The sequence below is a fragment of the Zonotrichia albicollis genome, chromosome 1 (assembly GCF_047830755.1).
Source record: "Zonotrichia albicollis isolate bZonAlb1 chromosome 1, bZonAlb1.hap1, whole genome shotgun sequence".
NCBI lineage: Eukaryota > Metazoa > Chordata > Aves > Passeriformes > Passerellidae > Zonotrichia > Zonotrichia albicollis.
Window position 1 is genome coordinate 148047533 of NC_133819.1, and position 20157 is coordinate 148067689.

At 36.6% G+C, this 20157-nt stretch overlaps 1 protein-coding gene across 2 annotated transcripts in view; it reads left to right on the forward strand.

The window, feature by feature from the left end:
* KHDRBS3 (KH RNA binding domain containing, signal transduction associated 3) overlaps positions 1-20157 on the forward strand; it is a 90594-nt gene that overhangs the window by 56746 nt on the left and 13691 nt on the right. For both annotated transcript variants that reach the window (XM_026790363.2, XM_074557415.1), the window contains exon 7: positions 10802-10884. In XM_026790363.2, the coding sequence (XP_026646164.1) occupies positions 10802-10884 (83 nt within the window). The remainder of the gene's footprint in view (positions 1-10801; positions 10885-20157) is intronic.

Genomic DNA, 20157 nt, shown 5'->3' on the forward strand with positions numbered 1-20157 from the left:
AAGTATGCTTCACTTCTGGGAGAATAATTAGAAAATAGCACTGTACAGAAAAATAGTGCTGCGCTTAATAACTTCTAAAAAGAATTTTCTTTAGAACTGGATCCCTTATCTACCAAAAAAGATACCTTAGCAGGGATAGATATAGTTAGATAGATATAGTACTTAAAGCTGTAGTTGGAAAAGCAGTCCTACATGGTCTATATTTTCTTTAGAAGAACATTTAGCAGGGACATAAGCCATTGGTGTGTTGCATGTTCAGTGTTAAATTTGATGCTTGATGTTTTTTACCTGTCCATTTGCAGGACATTATCTAAGTGCCTTATCTCTGTCTTTTACAGGTTAAGGGAGCATGGTATGAGTCTTTAGTAGTATTTCTGTGCCTTCTTTACAATTTCCTGCTTAGTTATATCTAATACTGAAGCATCAGTTTGCCAACCTGAGCAGAATAAGGTCTTGGTGGTTGAGAAGTGTCTGTAGAATGAGAACATCAGAAGCACTGGGGGGTACCAAAAGCTATTTTAGGCACCATTAAAGCTTTGGAGACTGAGATATCCAGAGAGGTTAGAGAGAAACCTTTAGAAGTGTATTGGGTTTTTGTGGCCAGGTTTTGGTAGCAGAGGGCTGCAGGAGTGGCTTCTGCGAGACTTCTGGAAGCTGCTGCTGTGCCCAGCAGAGCCAGTGCCAGCCAGCTCCAAGGTGGTCCTGCTGATGGCCAAGCCAAAGCCTAGCAATGGTGCTACTACCTCTGGGATAATGTATTAAAGGGAAGGAAAAAAATCCCACTCTGGAGCAGTCTGTTCCTAAAGGACTTCACCCCATGCAAGGTTCCTACTCTGCAACAGTTCATGACGAGCTGCAGCCCAGGGGAAGGGCTCATATTGGAGAAGTTTGTGTTGGACTGTACCTGTGGGAGGGATCTGATGCTGGAGCTGGTGAAGAGTGGGAAATGTCCTGTCCCTGAGGATGAAAAAGCAGGGACAGGACATTTGGTGTGGTGAGTTCACCACAGCCCCCATTCCCATCCCCTGCATTGCTGTGACGGAACGAGTAGAGAATTTTGGAGTGAAGTTGACACAGGGAAAGAAGGGAAGGGTGCAGGGGAAGGTGTTGCTCAATTGAGTTTTAATTTCTCATCATCCTACTCCAATTTCATTGGTAATAAGCTAATTTACCCCAGTTGCGTCTGTTTTGCCTGTGACAGTAACTGGTGAGTGATCTTGAGCCATGAGGCTTTTATGTCCGCCTGAGGAGGGAAGTGACAGAGTGGCTTTGTGGTCACCTGGTGTCCAGTCAGGGTCAACCCACCACAAGAAGACTTTCTCTTGAGGATTGCAAAGTCCTGAGGATTCATGGTTTTTATTCCTTAGGCTTACAAGCCTTTGCTTTGTACTCATTAAACTAATGTGAAACTGTGCAAGTCCAGGAAGTAGCAAACTGTGTGTGGATGGAAGCTTTGAACCACTCACTCCTGTAACAGAATATTTCAAAGGTGATTTAGGGTTTCAGTATGTAAAGTGCTTGCCCATTTCCTCTGTTGAGTGCTATTAAATCTATCTTGTTACAGACAATGAATTACAGCTTCCTTTTTCCTTCATTCCCTTTGCTAACTCTGTGTAGTCCTTGAAACCAGTGAATTTTTAACATCTGTGATGAACTCAGTTTTGCCTCCTGCTTATCCTGATATCTCTCCTTCCTCTGCTTGATTAAGTAGCTTTTTTTTTTTTATAAATAGTTATCTTCAAAAGGAGAAAGGGAATGCCTGTTTCATTATGAAAAACTGGAAGGGTTACTTCTGGAGGCAGTATTTCACAGGGGAAAAATATCACAGGCAAAAAGTCGTTAATTTGAGATGCATTTTAATGTAAGATCAAGAAAACTGTGAACATTGCTGACCTTCGTTTAGAGCCCATAGGGAAGTGTTCCAGAATCTTGTCCATTACAGAAAGCTCTGCCCAGAGTGAGCTGCCTCTGCCTTCTGTCAGCTTTCTGGAGTCTGTGCATTGGTGGCCTTTGAATGCTTTGGCTTTCTCTGCAGAAGTCACGCAACGTACAGCAATAGTGGCACAGCTTTCCAGTTCAATATAAGCAGTTTTTCCACTCCACTGTTGCCAGTCTCACTTATGTATGAGCCTCTGCTGCAGGACTCATTCCTCCTGAGACCCCCACCACGCTGTTAGCACCATGATGAAGCTCTTGAAGCCACTAAATGACAGTCCCTTATCATTTTCTCTGAAGACTGACTCTTTAATAGCTGTAGCATCAGCTTATATAGGAAAATTTCCAGCCTCTACCAGCCAGCCAGCTTTATAACTCACTGCTCTGGTTGCTGTGATAAACTTTCTCTGAAGACTAGCAGGACTCTCATTTTTCTTTCCTCAGCTGCTTAGGTCAGGAGAAAACATGCTGTGACGTGTGAAGCATGGCCAGGATTATTTTTGTAACAGCTGGAAGAGGGAAACCATACTAGGTGGATGCTACATTTGTTGAAGAACTTACAGATGGTTTCAGGAACATTTTTCTCTTAATTAAATGGGATTTTTTTTTCCTCTACTCATTGAACTATACTGTGCAATAGACTAAAATATTTTTATGGATTTTTAAGCTGACAGCTTATTCCATTACGATAAGAAATAGAAACTGTATTTAAGTACTAGCTGGAAATTTTAAGCTTTTCTACAATTTTCCAAGAAGCAGGAAATTAGTAGCAGTGTAAGGTCAATTCCTTAGCAAATGTTGAGTCAAGTATGGGTTAGAGCAGAACTGCTCAGTCTCAGTTACTGCCTCATCACATTTGTTGCTCTTGGCCTCGTCCTGCTGTTGCCTTCTTTGCAGCTTCCAATCTCTGAGGCTTTTTTCCAAATTAGCGACACACAGTGGGACTGAAGCTTTTTAAGACTAGATTTTTATTTGATGCTTTTTTCATTTTACAAAGGCAAATATTTTGTAAATATTCTACCAGTCTTTAAATTCTGTACTTTGCATGAATATATTTGTGATGATGCTGCGTAAAGTCCTGTTCTGGCTGCTTAGTTGTGTTAAATGCAAAGTGAGTTTTATCTGAGTTTATAGTCACATTTTTAGGCATTAAGAACTTTAAACATGAATTTAAAACCTGTTGCTCTGGCAGTTAAAAAACAACTCATCAGTCCAGCATGTTGTGGCCAAGACTTGCTTCAACACTACTTTGGGAGACGGTGAGATCTGAATATTCCTCCCTGTTCTGGATAAAATTTGTGGCAGAGCTTTATTTCTGGTTTTGGCCAATTTATATATGTGTTCTTGTGTTCAGAAAAGGGTTAACTCAGGGACAGAGTTTTCTGATGCACTGACCACGTGTAATTTCTAGCAGCTAAAGCTCCAATGGCATTGCTTTCTGTATTAAGAAATGGAGCCAAGATGGAATGTCTACCAATAGGAGACCAAGGGAGCCTTTCTGATGTTAAGTAAATTGTAACTTAAAAAAGAACACTGTGAGTTATTTTTAATTAGATTTCAAAAGTATTTTAACTTGGATACAGATACAGGCCACTCAAAAGGAGGTACAGAACAGTTGGATACAAAATAGTTACCGATAGCAACAAACTTCAAAACCTACTCTTTAAAATCTACATTTAGTTATTTCTTCTTTCTGCAAAACCATAAAGGTTAGGGATTTTTTAATAAGATTTATAGTTCCTGAAGCATTCATTTGTGGATATTTCCAGAAATACATTGCTTTACTGATGAACAAAGCACATCTCAGACTCAAGATTGTTGTTCTCACACTAGGTCTGTGTTGTGAGACTGTAATTAGCACTGAATGTGTACTGTGAAGTACATGTGTATTACAGATATTACAATACTATGAGACTGTGCTTGTCCTGTTTCCCATGAGAAATGGGGAAGACCCAAAACATTACCATAGCCTGCTGTCTAACAAAATCTCACCCAAAATAATGAGCAGATGGTGTGTTGTTCTGTCTGTCTTTATAAGTAAAATCTCAGTATTTTTTTTGGTACTGGGAGGCCTGTGGATCAAATTCCTGTTACAGGTATTCTTATTCCCTTGGGTCTGTCTGGAGATGATGTGCTGACCACCAGGACACTGTCCCAGCATACACAGCACTTTCTTATCCTTTTGGTTTGTCAGGAAATCCTACAAATTTGGTAAGCCTTAGGGAAAGTTGATTTACAAATAATATTTGTCTGGATGCCTAAAAAACTAATTCCATGGTCTGTCCAGTGGGTATTACAAAATATGGATGTAGGGATCCATTAGATAAAAGAATAATTGCTGTCTTACTGTTTACAGGGGAGAGCCCATTCCATTGAAAAACCTATATACTGGTATTTAGTTCATTTCCTTAGAAAACCAGTGCAAATTCTGTTTTAATCTCCATCCTTAAGCTTGAATTCTCTGTCTCCCTATTGAGATCATAATTAATTTAGATTTTGAAAAACTGAAAATTAGGATTAATGTGGAAGCAATTTCTTGGAGCTATTAATACACTGCTGATTTTGAGTGGTGAACTGTTTTTAAAGTAAGGTTTTCTCATTAACATTCACTTGCTGTTTGGGGTTGAAGAAGGTAAGATCTGTAGGAAAAAAGAAAAAAATCTCTGTATGACATATAAAAAAACCCCATTTTTTTATTTACAAATAAAGGATTCTTGAAGTTGAGGTAGTAAAATATTAGTGAAAGTAAGGGCTAGTCCAGATGGCATAAGACTTTAAAAAGAATTTAAATTCTATAATGGAGTTCAAGTGTGATTTCAGTGTCACTTTGCAAGATTTACACCATGTTTTAATTTACCTTGGTCTTGTGAATGTTGATAACTTCCTGATGATGTACAGCATTTTAAATCAGTGAGTTTATCTGCTTAGTTGTTTGAATGTGAAGCTTTTTGTTTGGGTTCCTGGAAAGGGCTTGAATTAGATTCAGTCTCTAAGAAGCAGAGAAATTATCTTTTGTCCATGCTGTCCCTCTTCCCCTTTGTGGATAATGTTGTGGTTTCCATTTAGGTATTGTGCCATTTTCTAAGCAGTTTGTTTGCTGAGTTCTGGCTTTTTAGAAGTGCTAACACTGTTCTTAAATTCAGGGGGAATTTGTGTAAGACTTTTGAAAAGCAAGTTCATAACATGAAAACATTATTTCTTGGCTTTTTCTTTCCAATACAATGTTCTTTATCATAGTAAATAGGACAAGCAAAAAGAAATAAAGCGGGGAGGGAGGGGAAGGTTTTATATTTTAAGCCCTTCAAGTAACTGCTTTGTTTAATTTCAAATCTTGTATCTTCTTTGGGGTTTTCAGAATGAGATGGAGAGACAATACAAAATGTTTCCATTTTCCCAGGAGCTGGGGTGACATTGGCTATGGGAAATGTGGGATGCCTTGGAGAAAAAGCTGAACACCTTTTCCCCTTGCCTAACTCAATGTTCACCTATAAAGTTCCCATAAAATTCCTTTCTGAGTATTTTAGTTTAAGCTGCTTATCTGAAACTTGGTATTATTGAATGAATCCTCCTGATTCTGGCACTGCTCCCTGCTGTTGTGTATAGAGAACCAGACTTGTTTTGGTCTGATAGTAATTTGGTTTAAATGTTGCTGTCTATATTCATTAGCAACTCCTCAGGGTTTTTTTGAGGTGCATGAAAAACAATCCACTCCTGCATCTCTCATTCTATGAAAACCTTATTTGTTCTGGTTGGATATGCTCCTTCTGGATGAAAACAGATGAAAATCTCCAAAACAAGAGCTTACAGTCTGTGCATGTTTGCTGCTAATGTCCTTGATGTTGGTGCTCAGACTTAAGATGGTTGTAGCAACCCATATTTGTTCTGATTGCCTCATATTCCCTGTTGATTAAATGAGGGGGGGGATGTTATTCCCATGTTACAAAATGCCTGTTCCTTCCCTTTACAGTTCTAATTTGCCAAAAGCAGTTCATTGCACTGATGTTGTTTTGTGCTGTCTCCTTCAAATTAATCTCTGCATGAACTTTTTTTTTTCTTTTAATTTGATAGTTTTTATCGAAAATAAATATGTGAATGTGCTCCTCCAGTGCTCTGGGATAGTATAGTAGTGTAAGTATTAATTTCAGAGAATGATGAGGAAAAAGAAACAGTGTAAAAAGAAAACATTTTAGCTGTAGTGGTAGTGTCCTTATTTTTTTCCCTTGGATGGATTTCCTTAGATGGGAACAGCTGGAAAATTGATTTCTTATTGATTTCATGATCTTTTTTCCCAGCTCTGCAAATGGCCTTTGTTAAAAGCCACTTTTACTCTCTTCTTTCTTTCTGTTTCTCGGTTTTGTTCTTTGAAACATTGTTCATTTTCCTTAAAGAGGTTCCAAACAGTAGTCTGTCATTGTCACTGCCAACAGATTCCAATTTAAAACCAGCGTTTCCTATTCTCCACTTGCAAGGGTTTGTTCAGAGTACTATTTTAATTAAACAGCACTGATGAGCAAGGCTTAGCATGATTTATAATGTTTTGTGGAGTGCAGGGGTTGTGGCAAAGATTGCTTTTATCATTTTTTGACCCATGATAGTAACTTAATATATTCAAATGGTGTATATTTACACATTGCCTTTGACTCTATTAATGAATAATGTCTGTTCTTTACACGGAGCAATTACAGCTACCAGTGCTGCTCTTTGGATTTATTGCACCTGTGGGCACCATCACTGAGACCACTGCAGGCAGAAGCTCTCTTTAAGTGGAAACACTTATAGGCTGGCTTAATAAAGGACTTTATTATTAAGCTCGGAGATTTTAAAGAGTAACTCCATATTCTTTTCAGATGATCTTTGTTGTAACTCCAGCTTTTTTGTTACTTTGGGGGAAGATTCTTAAGCCTGAAGTCGAGGCAGTTGCTCTTGATACCTTCCTGGTGGATACTTCAAATGTTGGGTGATAAATACCTGCAGTTTAAAAGGACTTCAGTATTTTCAGCTCTTTTTTCCCCTCATTTCTGTTCAGCATACTTGCCGCCTTTGGATCAGACTAATCTGATAAGAGTTAAGTTTTCTGGGTTATCCTGAAAAGCAGAAAAATGAATAACAATGGAAAGGCTTCTGTTCATGGCATAAAGACATGATCTGGTGTGGGCTTTTGGGTTTTGAAGTGGGAGATGGAATATGGGTTCACCAGTAAACTTTCTGATATCTGAGTACATTTAGGAAAAGCTATTCATAGACAGATGTAGTGTGAATAGAGAGGGAAGTCCATTGTGTTACATTTCATAGATTGAAGGAATACAGACACTGTCATCCATGTGAAGAATAATGGCTTTAAATATGAAAGTGAATGCTTTTATAAGTACCTGAAAGATGCCCAAAAATCAGCAGGAAAAATGTAATGAGAAGGTTCTTATGAAAGTATAATTCTTTTGTTATTACATAGAAAGAAATCTGTATAGCAATGCTTGAGCTTAGTAGAATGTACTTAGTACAAAGGTGTACTTCAGTTCAGGCTTTCTGTGTGTGTAAGTTCAGTTCTGTCCATTTTTATTATATATGTGTAAAAAATTATAATTATTTTCATTTAAGTTAGCATGGTATTCTATAGCACTGAAATATGCCAGATGGCCAGGGATATTTCACCTAAATACTAAATAAAGTTAAAGAAAACATTCACTGGAGCCACTAGAGGTCTGATTCAGAAAGAAAATACTCAAGTAGCAAGAATTTAATTAAAAATTTAAAAAATTCTGTCTCGGTTGACCTTGTTTGTAACCTCCTGAAAGAGAAAGTTGTCAAATACTGCATGACTAAGAGCAAATATTGTCAGACCTAGTTCAGGGAAAGCTCTGAAACATATTTCAGCTGCTCCTGCCTAATTGCTACTTCAAAGGAATTGTGCAGAGCAAACACATATTTTGGAATTTCAATATCTTATTTCTTAACAGAAAATACTATTGAGAGCAAACCCATTTTATTTTTGGATCATGTTGCACATATTTATCTTGTTTTTAGTGTAAACTTTGAGGTTTATAACTGTAAATATTGGGGAAAAATTGTTTCCTGTGAGGGTGGTGAGGCTCTGACACAGACTGCCCAGAGAAGCTGTGGCTGCCCCATCCCTGTAAGTGTTCAAGGCCAGGTTGGATGGGGCTCTCAGCAACCTGGTCTAGTCTGGACACATGGAAGGTGTCCCCGTCCATGACAGGGGATGGGACAAAATGATCATTAATGTCCCTTCCAGTCCAAACCATTCAGTTAGTGATGGTTTAGAATGGAAATAGAATCACAATTCCATAGTGATTCTATGAAATACATCAATAAAAGATAATAGATCTATTTAAATAGATTACTATAATCTCAAAAGCCCAGCTTGACAATTTTAATTCTGATAGGAGTCCCGCATATAAAACACAAACCAGATATCTTTTCATACAAAGCTTCTAAGAACCACCATGAACAATATCATAATGCAGGGCTTAATTTCAGCAGTTGTCAGGTTCTTAACACATGGAGTGGTGAACAGTGATGAATGCTGGGCAAAAATTCTCTGGAAGACAAGTGCTAATTAAAGAAGTAGCTCAGTCTGATACAGAATGGACCTCACCCAAATTTTCCTTTTGTTCTGCTGAACGTCTTATGAAGGATTTTCTCTTTTTGAATTTATTTTGTTCCTCTGTTTTCAAGAAGTCATAGAAACACCATAACTTCAAAGCAGTCTCTTACCATCTTTCTTTCATGGTCCATTTTTCAGTGAAATAGTTAACATAAATCTGAATGAGAGGACTGATTGCTCAAGAGGTCTCTAATGATTCCTTAGGGTCAAAGCTTTCCTAAAACATTAAAAGGTTAATTTCAGTCCTCCACTTTTATTTGTTGACATTGCTGGATGTGCCCAGTTTGAACTTTGGAAGGGATGTGGAAGGGATTTGGAAGTTTTAAGGATGGCTAGTTAACATTTGGGAGAGTCTATGAGAGGAGACCAAATGTCATGTAAATGTTCTGGAACAGAGCAAAGAAATTGGCTCAAGCAGCTTCTGCTGTTGGTCAGGGTCTGTATTGTTAACAGATGTCTGTGTATTGCATCAATAAACAATAAAATGCCTGTTTGGAATAACTGCCAGCAGCCAGTGGGGTTGGGGTTTAGTCTGTGGCTTATCAAGAAAAGCCTTATCTGATGGGCAAGAAAATCCTAAGAGTCTATTTTAATTTTTAGTTTCAGGGCAGTGAATTACTGAAAGACAAAATGCATTTCCTTTTTTGTGTGACTATTTATTCATGGATCCCCATGCAACTGACAGTTGAAAGAATCCTAGTTTCTTCTTCCAAACCACTAAATAAACTCACTCAACTGTGCTGGCAAATGTTCACAGACACCCTTCTCCTAATCACTGCTGGGAAACAATCATGTGCACTGATCTAGCAGTGCTGAAGCCCTATTGATAGGCAGGTTGCTTGTTTTCTATAGAAGCAATTTTAAATGACTGGAAAACTTGCTAAAAACTCATAAGAAATTAGGTTTCCTGTCAGTTGTTTTGAGGATGTCACTGCCTTCTGCTGTAGCAAGCTGTCAGATTCCCGTCATTGGAAATGTTTTCTACCAGCGTTAGACAATCCATCATTTGTCATTCCTACCTAAATTGATTGAGACTGATTGTTGGTTTTGTTCTCTGGCACTGCTGAAAGATCCTTAAACATTCCATTTGTTAAAATGTTGGTTCTTTCATGAGGCTTTATCCTTTAATTGCCAGGGCTGGATACAACACTTATTCAGAAAACACCATTTATATATATATATATATATGTATGTAGGTATATATATGTATATGTATGTGTATATATATATATACATATACAAAAAATATGTGTGTATATATATATATATGTATACATGTGTGTGTATATATGTATATGAAGAATGATCCCCCAGTCTTCAAAGTGTCTTCTCATTAGTTCATTCTTATCTGGCAACATACTCCTAAATATCCACTGAGGTTTTTGGCATATTTAGACAGGATTTAGATATTAGGATATCCTATGAATTAATACAGTAGATGTGCCATTTCTGCTTTTCCTGTGTTTAACTCACTTAGGTGTATTAATTGGACAAAACAGTAAATTGATGACAGTTCTTCAGATTTGTATAGCTCATTCTTTGTGAAAACACACTGTCACTTGTTTTTATCTTAAATTTCTGTATGGCTGAGGTTAGTAATTTCTTCAAATTGGTGTTCAAATACAGCACTGTGTTGAGAAGAGTGTTACATTGTGTACTTAAATAGTGTGACTAATGTGGAGAGAAGTAAGAAATCCTTACTTATAGTTTCTTGTTCAGTGCTAAACTCCCACAAGCTGAAGTGTTTTCAGAGGGCATTCAGAGTAATAAAATTATCATTCTTGCTAGTCTTATCTCTAGGGAAGTCCTTTCCTAACCAAAATTACATAGAATTGAATTTATTGTCCAGAAATAAGTCAGCTACCTAAGTCGGTTGTAAAATATTTGTTCAGATGTTTTGACTCCTGAGATGCTTCCCGGTGCTTTCTTGAAGATCAGTAGCTCACCCAAACTCAAGAACATGGAGACATGAAATGCTTGTACTATCATCTGCACAAACCAGTGTTAACTAAAAAACAAATCTTCCCAAAGCACATTGCCAATAGCTTAAAGTACCTTCAAAGAAAGTATGATCTAAGATGTATAGGTAGGAGGAATCTCAGTATTCAGATTTTTCCATTTCATGTTGTTCATATGTTATACATACATTTCAGGAGAGTGTTGTCTTTGACATATAGAACTGGGTTACTGCTGTGTTTCTGGAGTGTGCTTGAAGTTAATATTGCATCTTTTGTGTCATTTCAGGAGTATGATGATGGCTATGGAGCTGCTTATGATGAACAAAGCTATGATTCCTATGATAACAGCTATAGCACTCAAGCACAAAGGTGAGCCTCCAAATCAACTGTAACTGCATGTGAAAAATTTTGTGGTTGGCCAGTTAATTTTACCTAGAGTTTTTCAGTTTCATCATAAACAGCAAAAACTTTGAGAGGATTTCAGAAATAACCCACAAGTTACTTGTCTTTAATATTACATAAGTACAGAAGTTAAATTTGTGGGAGGCTGAAAAGAAACAGAAGTGAGAACTTGTACCAGTTTTAGTGATGCCAAATCCTAAACCAAAGTTTTCAAAAGTTCAGAAAATTCAGGGAAATTTAGTTCAGATTTGTTGTGGGAGGGAGGAATGGATAAGGGAGGGGAGAGGAGAAAAAACATAACTTTATAGAAGGTATTAACTTTTCTGAAACACAACTGATTAAATTTTCTTATGACTTTTACAAAGTTATATTCAAGTATTTTACCTGTATTTGACTGTAAAAAGATGCACCTGTCAGTTTGCTTTACTCCTCTGGAACTCCTTGTGACAAATTTGAATCTCTTGCCATTTGTTTTCCTTCTCCCACTTCATTGTCAGCAGTATTTTTAAGCACTTTTGATTTTTTTTTTTAATTTTGCTTTCTTAAAGGAGTCATTATTTTGCAATTCCATGAATAACAATATGACCCAACGATGGGAAACATGCTGTGAAGTAAAACTACTTCTTTTATGTAGTTTGAACTTTATGGCAAAAATCTCATTACAAATATAGCAGCTTGGATGATCATCTCCACTTCCGGAAACAGAACTTCTGTCCACCTTTTCTGAGCTGTAATTTATTTTCATTCCTTTTCTCTCAGACCAAGCATTCATAATTTGCTCAGTAGTAGATGTGTTTTAATGTCTTTGACAATGGCCTGAAATTCTATGCAAAGTTATGACTTGCCTCTGAGGCAGGGTTACTGAGGTTCCTGTTGATAAATCACTTGTAGTGAATTAAACTGAAAAATGTATTTGATGCCGAGTTTTTTTACCTTCTGCTAAATATGTAAGATTTACAATGCAGCTTTATCTGAAATAGTACAGAATTGTTCATAGCAAAGTTGAGAACAAAGCTGTTTACACCTGGCATCTGCTCTGCTGTAGTGTTGTCATACCCAATTTCAGTTTTGTTGTGTAAATTAATATTTTTCTGTGCTCAACAGCTTAGTCAATGTGAAAAAGCATAGTGGAAAGTTCAAGTGTCATTATTGTTGAAAACTAAAATAGTGAAATTGCCTTTGTGTCTGATACTTGGCTCCTACAGACACTAAGCTTGATAAAAATATGACTTAAGAAATCTGCAGTGTAGAAACTTCAAAATATGAGACTCTGTAGAGTGTTACATTTTGAGAACAGTTGCTGTTAATGGATTTTTTTTTTTCCCAAAAAGACAATTGCCAAAGTAGTCCTCAATTTTTATGTTGGCAATTCTGTTCTGCCTTCTTGCTTGTGCTGTAGGTAAATGGGTTTATTGCACACAAACATTTGGACTTCATTACAAAGCCATTTGCCTGATTCAAAATTAAACATTACTTGGGTTTGAGTTTTTTTCCCCACATTAAGAAGGTTTTCACTGAGATTTTCTTCCTTTGAACTAAAATTAGGAAAAAAGCAAATCTCCCCAGGACTGAAATTGCTCCTGTGAAAGATTAATAGATAAGAGTATGTATAATATTCTTAGATACACTTGCACGTGCTTGGCTGTCTAGAAGGAGATATTTCATGAAATGGTTACTTTACTTTGTATTTTGCCTGTAGTTTCACAAAATATATATTGTTAGATTATAACAAATTTGTTACCTTCTTAATGATTATTTGACATTTATCCCCTAATTTTAGTGCTCTGTGGAAAAAGAAAACAAGAAATTTTTCACTTGCACTTTTCTCACAGGATATCCACACTCATTTTCTGGCATATTTTCTGGCTTGGCAGAAAGATTTTTAGGATAGTATTGGCAGGCAAAATATAATAACTATAAACAGCTATCTGAGCCACCTAGACCAGCATTCCTATCTTTAATCTGAATATCAAGTTGTAGCCCATATTGCAAAATACCATTCTGTAATCAAAATGATATACTTATCACATTTAAGAGCATTGCAATGCCCTTACCATGAAATAAATTAGGCAAAGTGCATAGTTTTCACAGTTTAGCCTTTTTTATTCTTGATTTTTCGCCCTCATAAAAAATGGAAAGAAACTGCATTTGCACATGGAGAGCAGTGATGTGTTTAAAATGCATAATTTGGTGACCAGCATGGGGAAATAACTTACCCTTTCCTTTTCTAAGTTGAAAATAGTAATCTTGAAGTAATTGTATTTCTAGTATGTCTTCTGATACTGATTCCTCTAGAAATAGTGTGATATTAGTGACACTGTGTATTAATGAGGAAATCTGAGAAATAGGTAGTAAACTGAAAATTAGTTCTCTCATTAAATTACTTGCAGTGGTTTTTAGTACATGACTAAGTTTGAGTGCAGGAACAGGGCTTAATGCTCACAAGTGTACAGTGATGATATTTGATATGGCAGTAACAGCTAAAATTTTCATTTTTGCTTTAAATATTTGGCTTATTTAGTGATTCTTCTGTTAAAGATAGAAACTTGCAATAGAATCTGAAATATCTTTAGGAATTTTGGAGATCTCTAAGAGGTTGCTCAACAGCAAATCTTTTGCTCTAGGTGCACAGGAGTGCATTCTCCCTATTTGGTCTTCAGCACCACACAGTGTGACTCTCCTTTATTGCTCTTTTAATGTGGACATTTCAAGTGTATTTCCCATAAATGGCCAAATCTGAGCTGGATTAGGATGAGTGACATGTTTAGATATGAAGAATAGGAAACTGTGTATTTCTGTGTGCATTAAGGTAGTTGAGACTTTGTTTTGTTAATAAAGTAGTCTATGTACTACTTTCTTGCTGACTCCAAATCATGAGTGGTTAGAAGTTTAACAGTATTTTATTTGACATTGTGGGAATCCTTCCTTGTGCCTGGCAAGCTGAAGTTTGAGTTAAAACCTGCCACAGCACTAACAAGAGAGAGAAACATGAGGATTTTGAGTTATCTATCTTAATGCCCTGTAATCCTATAAAAAAAATGTTGTTTTCCTTTAGAACATTTTATTATCCACTGTTGCTTGTTCATGGAACAAAGCCCCAAATAGTGCTTCAGGATGTCCTTTAATAGAATTATTTTTTATGGTGGAAAAGACTTAAAACATCCCTTGAAGCTGTACTGTGCTTTACTAGATATCTAATTGATTTTTAGAAGATTAAATTACATGTATAGTTTTTTGCAGAGGGATTGTTAGATTATTTTATCACTATAAACTGAGATGTTTAATAAACTAGATTGTTTAGTCTTGTTATAAAAACCTGAAACGATCTAAATTTTTTTTTTAAAAAATTACACTTTCTGAAAATCAGGGTAGCAAATTCTTCATGGAATGATAGAATAATTTGGGTTGGAGAGGACCTCAAAGATCTTTTAGTTCCAACCCTCTGCCATGGGCAGGAATAACATCCAGTAGACCAGAGTGCTCCAAGCTCCATCCAACCTGGTCTTGAACACTTCTAGGGGTGGAGCATTCCCAAATTCTCCAGACAGTCTCTGCCAGTGCCTCACCCACCCTCACAGTAAAGAATTTCATTCTAGTATCTAATCTAGATCTCTCCTCTTTTAGTTTAAAGCCATATCCTCTTCTCCTATCACTTCATGCCCCAATATGCAGTGAGTCTTTAGGGTTACATGATGTGCAGTCAAGAGCATGCTATGTAATCAGGAATTCCTTCATAAAATTTATCCTTTGTACATATTTATTAATTTCATATGTGCAGTTGTGTGCCAAAAGCCTTGTCAGGATCTTAGGGTAAAATATGAATTAGAGTTGTGAAAGCCAAGCTTGTGACTCCTGGTGCTGATATTTGCCTATGTCAGACTCATGTAGACTTGTCACTAGCATGTATGCATGCTTACACAACTTAGCTCACTCTTAAAGGACTTCCCAAGCCTGTCTAGAACTGTAATTATATACTTGGATTTATTGCAGAAAGTTGGGGGTGCTTTAATGGCCTGGTGTTAATGCTAGACCAATTTTATTATGAAATTTCAGCTTATAGTATTGTGGAGAGATCAAGAGGATTTAGTTGAATCTTCATTTAAAACTGTAGTTTAGACATTTTCAGCATGAAAAAAACCTAGTTATTTTAAATCTCTGAAATAGGCTTCAAATTGAGCCAAAGTGCTTTTGGTCCCTCGGTGACTCCGTACACGATCTGCACAAGTGTTTGCCAGGACAATAAGGAAATGCGAGGCAAAGGGAAATGGATGCTAATAAATCAATTGTCTCTGTCAGCTCCCTGTTTAATGTTCTCTAGAATACATAAGATTTATCACTGAGGAATTGTAGAATAATGGTGGTGTATGGAAACAAAGTCCACCAGGGAGATGTACTACATCATTTGGATTTAGCGCTGCCATCTGCTTAATGGCATTGAGATGACTACAGTGGTACTTATGATCAACCATTCATAGCAGTGACAGATGCTGCAGAGAGTTAGCATGCCAAGCAGTGAGGTTTGGTGCTGAAATCCAGATTATGTGGCAAGGTTGCTGAGAAAGGGGGGCTGAGTTTCTTACCTCTCCAGCAGCATTAGAGGGTTTACTGTGTAATTTTAGGTTTACTATTGAGAGATGATGGCTAATACAGTTACTGTAGTGCAAAAAAGAATGTGTACAAACCCCATCTGTCTGCTTCATGCGCTCAGAAGTTTCAAAGAACTTCTTTAGTGTTGTCTGCTAGCATTTAAAATGGGATAGTTTTCCTAGGAAAAAAGGAAAAGGTTTTTCTAGATTTATTTTCAGCCTACAACAGAGATCAGAAGCCTAAACTATAAGAGGAACACTCTGTGTACCTGTGTGCCAGTGTCTGGTGAGGGACAAGAATGAGTTATTTATGTAGCAATGTCATTTTGTGTTTAATTATATTTCATAATTTTAAAAGTATTTTAGATCTTCATTTGAGGTGATCTCACCTTAACTTTATTGCAGAATTTAATCTATGCACACACATAAAAATGGGAAAATTCGGACTTGGAGAAATTGCTGGATTTGTTTACCGTTTTCTGCATTGTTCTGTGGTTTCCACATTTACCTAATACTGCTATAGATTTCTCTTGACAGCAACCATTTTGCCATTGACTTAAGCAGTGTTTCTCAACTGCTCTTTGTGCATATCTAGCAATAATTACTATCACTTCCAATCATTCCAAAATGTGATAAATTCAAATCCCTGCAAGTTGCCTGTGAGCCTGGAGCCAGACAGTTAACCTAATCTGAGCTGAGGGAACTGGAAAACTCTTTTTAGTATACCTAAGTTTATTCAGTGCCACTAAATCATTCTGTGGTTATTGCTGATGTGTTGGGAAGTAAGAATTACGTACTACAGCTTTGTTGGATCATTTACTTAAATGCCTTTATGGTAAGCCCTAGGCATGATAAAATGTGTCATAAGGTGTTACAAATTATATAATTCTTCAGGTTGGAAAAGACCTCTAAGATCAAATAAAATTGTCAACCCAGCACCACCATGTTCACCACCAAACCATGTCCCAGGTGCCACACTCACACTTTTCAGATTTCCACTGTTTCTTGGGCAGCATGTTTCAGTGATGCTTGACCACCCTTTCAGTGAAGGAATTCTTCCCAATATCCAGTGTTTCTTACATGGCAGAAGACCTTTCCACTTCAGGGAGTTGTAGGGAGTGATAAAGATTCCCCCTGAGCCGCCTTTATCATCCATTACCTTATTTACCGTTTATTTCAAAAGCGACTGATTCAAGACAGAAAATTTCTCTGTAATAGGGAAGACTTTGCACAAAAACCCTGTGGTGTGAGAGGTTTGAGGAATTTTGTGTTTGGTAGCTTATGGTAGTTAGCTAACAATGGAGAAACTGGATGTTGAGTTGGGTGAAAAGGACTTAGAAAAACACCTTGAAATCCAGTAGTGGCCATTGTTCAACTGATGCTTGAAGAATACAACTAAATTAGTTTGCTAAAATCCTTCAAATCTCTAAGCACTGCTTTTTATATTATTCCAGAGGCACTTTAGTTACAAGAGAAGCTGATTCCTGGTATGTAGCTCTTAGAAATACCCTCCTGATTTCCCACTAGGAGCTCAAATTTTCAGACGTTTTTTGAAACTATGCTTAGTAGTCATACAAAAGATGATGGAATTCCTGTTTAATAGGAGGATTTTCATGAAGAGCTGAGCATATGGATTTGAAATTGGCTTATGGAGATGTTGCTATTGGTATTTGAAAGTTAATTGCTGACAGTTTGTTCGTGATGCTCAGTGTTTTAAATTTACATTGTTGAGTTTGTCAGCAATCATGCATTTCCAGGAGGTATAAATATGCATTATATGCAAATGAGTGTCTGTTACTGTAGTTTTCCAAGATGTAATTCTCTCCATTTTAATGCTTGTAGCTGTTTGTATTTCATGCTTTGACTTATAAATCAAATCAGGCTGCAGGAGTTTGATTTCTGGGGATTGTGCAAAGGGTTGGCATTCTGTGTTGCTGTTGTTTATGAACACCTGGTATGTACCAGAGTGTACTGGTGGTTATAATTCTGTAAAATAAAGCCTTAAAGCATTAGCATAAATAAGCTAATGTAGCTTTTGAATGAAAATCCTGGCATGTAGTTTTCTGCTTAATTTTTGCTCTTGCATTATTGAAAGAGATTATTTACTGCAGTTTTTCAGATCTAATTTTTCAGGTTTAGATAGATGTTTTCCTTTCCTTCACATGTTAAGATGTGACATAGTAAACTATTCAGAAGTGCCTTAGTAGCATAGATAGTTTTAATTATTAATCTAGTGTATTTTAATTTTTCTTAAATTGATTTACAGAAATCTGGTCTGAAATGTCAGTAAAAAGGAATATGACTAAGATGATTCAGCTGTAGTGATGGGGGAAAGAAGCATATCTCATGCTGCACTCATAAAACTGGAAAAGGTTTTTTGAATCCTCATGGTGATATTGGTAGATGGCTTCACTGTTTAATAAATGCTAGGATTGCTCTTCATTTGTACTAATTATAAAAAATAAAATTCATTTGTTTTTTTCCTGATTTTGTCATTAAATTTAAATGTGTCTGTGCCTCCTTATTTAGGAAACAAGTAAAAATGCATTTGGAAATAAATTTAGAAAACTGCTAGAAAAACTAATATGCAGATTTTAAAGCAGTAAAAAACCCAGTAACATCAAATTACAAGTATTGAGGAATCAATAAAAGTCATTGTTTAATAAAACTGTATTAATTTTGCATGATTGGTTTAATTTTACTTTGGTGATTTTACAGCATCTTAAACTTGCTGGTTGAATTCCACAATACAATTAAATAGGATTAGTAGTTGGTAGGATTTTGAATTTTTTTCCTTGACTGATTACAGAAGTGAAAACATGAGGAAGGGAAAGGTCAAAGTGGATCTTCCAAATCAAAAATAGGAAAATAAAATCATTTACAGGGAATAGTTTGTAACCTGAAGTGCTGCGTTGTACCCGTTAGTGTAACTAGTGGAACCAGTCATAGAAAAAAAAAAATCTTAATTGAAGAGGCTTCAAATTAACTGCAGTTTGTTTTAAAAATAAGGTTCTTTAGGCTTGGAGGATGGAGGTAACAAAGACAAAGGGAGAATACCCAGTTGCCAGGCATCAGCAGGATGCTGTAGAAATGTGCTGGATACATGAGATTTGGAGACAGAATGCGGATAATCAATCTTACAAATTAAAGTTATTCATTTAGAAAGGACTTCTCAAACATCTCACATTCTAATTAACTTCCCAGCAGTTTGATTAAGAGATACAAACATGAGGAAAGGAGACTACATATTCTCTCCAGACTAGAGAAAGGACATCTTAAATTTACATTTGCAGACTAGAGAATGACATATAGATACATAGATATAGATATATATATATAGGGAAGACTTTCTTTTTTTTCCCTGATGTGGAGTGGAGAAGGAGCTTCCCTGCCCTGGAAACTCACACTTGGAAGCCAGTGCCTATTAGCTGAATGAGAATTCAGGCTGCATCAGCTCAGAACATATTTTTGTCACAGATGTGTTTTTGTAGATGAAAATTTGACACTGTTTTGCTGGTTGATAGTCAACACACTTTGACTGCTTACTAGCAGTAATTGAAAGTTGCATTTTTCTCTCTGAGTACCCTGTTGTATTCAGTTTGCTTTTCAAGGGAAGAAAAATCTTCCTTCTTTCTGTTGGTAAGGAAATACCTACTTAATTGGGCAACTAAAATTTGGAGATGGTTACAGGAAAGCTTTATAATGGTTCTAATTGTTTGTCCTTGTATTTTATTTCACTGGAAGTACTGAGGGCTATGAATTGTGCTTTTAAGCATGATTTTGATATAGTTCAGGTATAGATGATGAAAAGTAATGTATTACTAAACTTCATAACCACATTTATCTCGGTGTAATTGTATCATGAGTGCTGTATGTAAGGCACCTGAAACATGAGTATGGATAGAAGTAGTGAGGCCAGGAAATGAGTCCTTGCACTTAAATGGATTGAATTGTCCTTGGGAGGAGGAGTTCTGCCTTGCTATACTTGGAGAGGCAAGGTTTGGACCCTGCTGGTGCAAAGGACATTGGGGAAGTACTGGAAAGATCATGAACATGATAAAGCTTATGATTATGCAGGCCTGAAAACAATTAAACCTAAACTTTCTTTTACCAAATGTATTCCTTGATGGCTCTTTCATTATTTTTGAATTATATAAAACCATGATGGAATTATACCTTTTCTCTCAAATGTTGAGGTGTTGAAAGTTGTGCTGTTCTTCAGTAAATTAAAAGCATAAGAAGGTAAGATGTGTATCTTCTGGAGCAGTATTTGTGCTGATGGAATGGTGACAAACCACCTGTGCCCTTTTTGAGGGCAGTGTTGTCTTGTACTCCTGTCTGTGACAAGTGACATCATTTTGGATCTCTGACAACATATGCAGAACTTGGGGAATAACCAAGAATTACCTGGAATAATACCCCAGATCTTTCCAGTATTGCAGTGAATAGTCCAAGGAATTTTTGGCTGATATCTCTCAGTTCTTCACTGGGCTGCTTGCACTGCCCAGAATAATTTGTCTTTTTGGAAAGAGAGGGAAGAAAACATCTTTTTCTGATGTTAATTTTGTGTCATGTCTTTTTCTCCATTTAGCAGTTGAAATATGATTGGTACACCCCCAGATAGTTAAAAACATCAAGATAGTTAAAAACATCA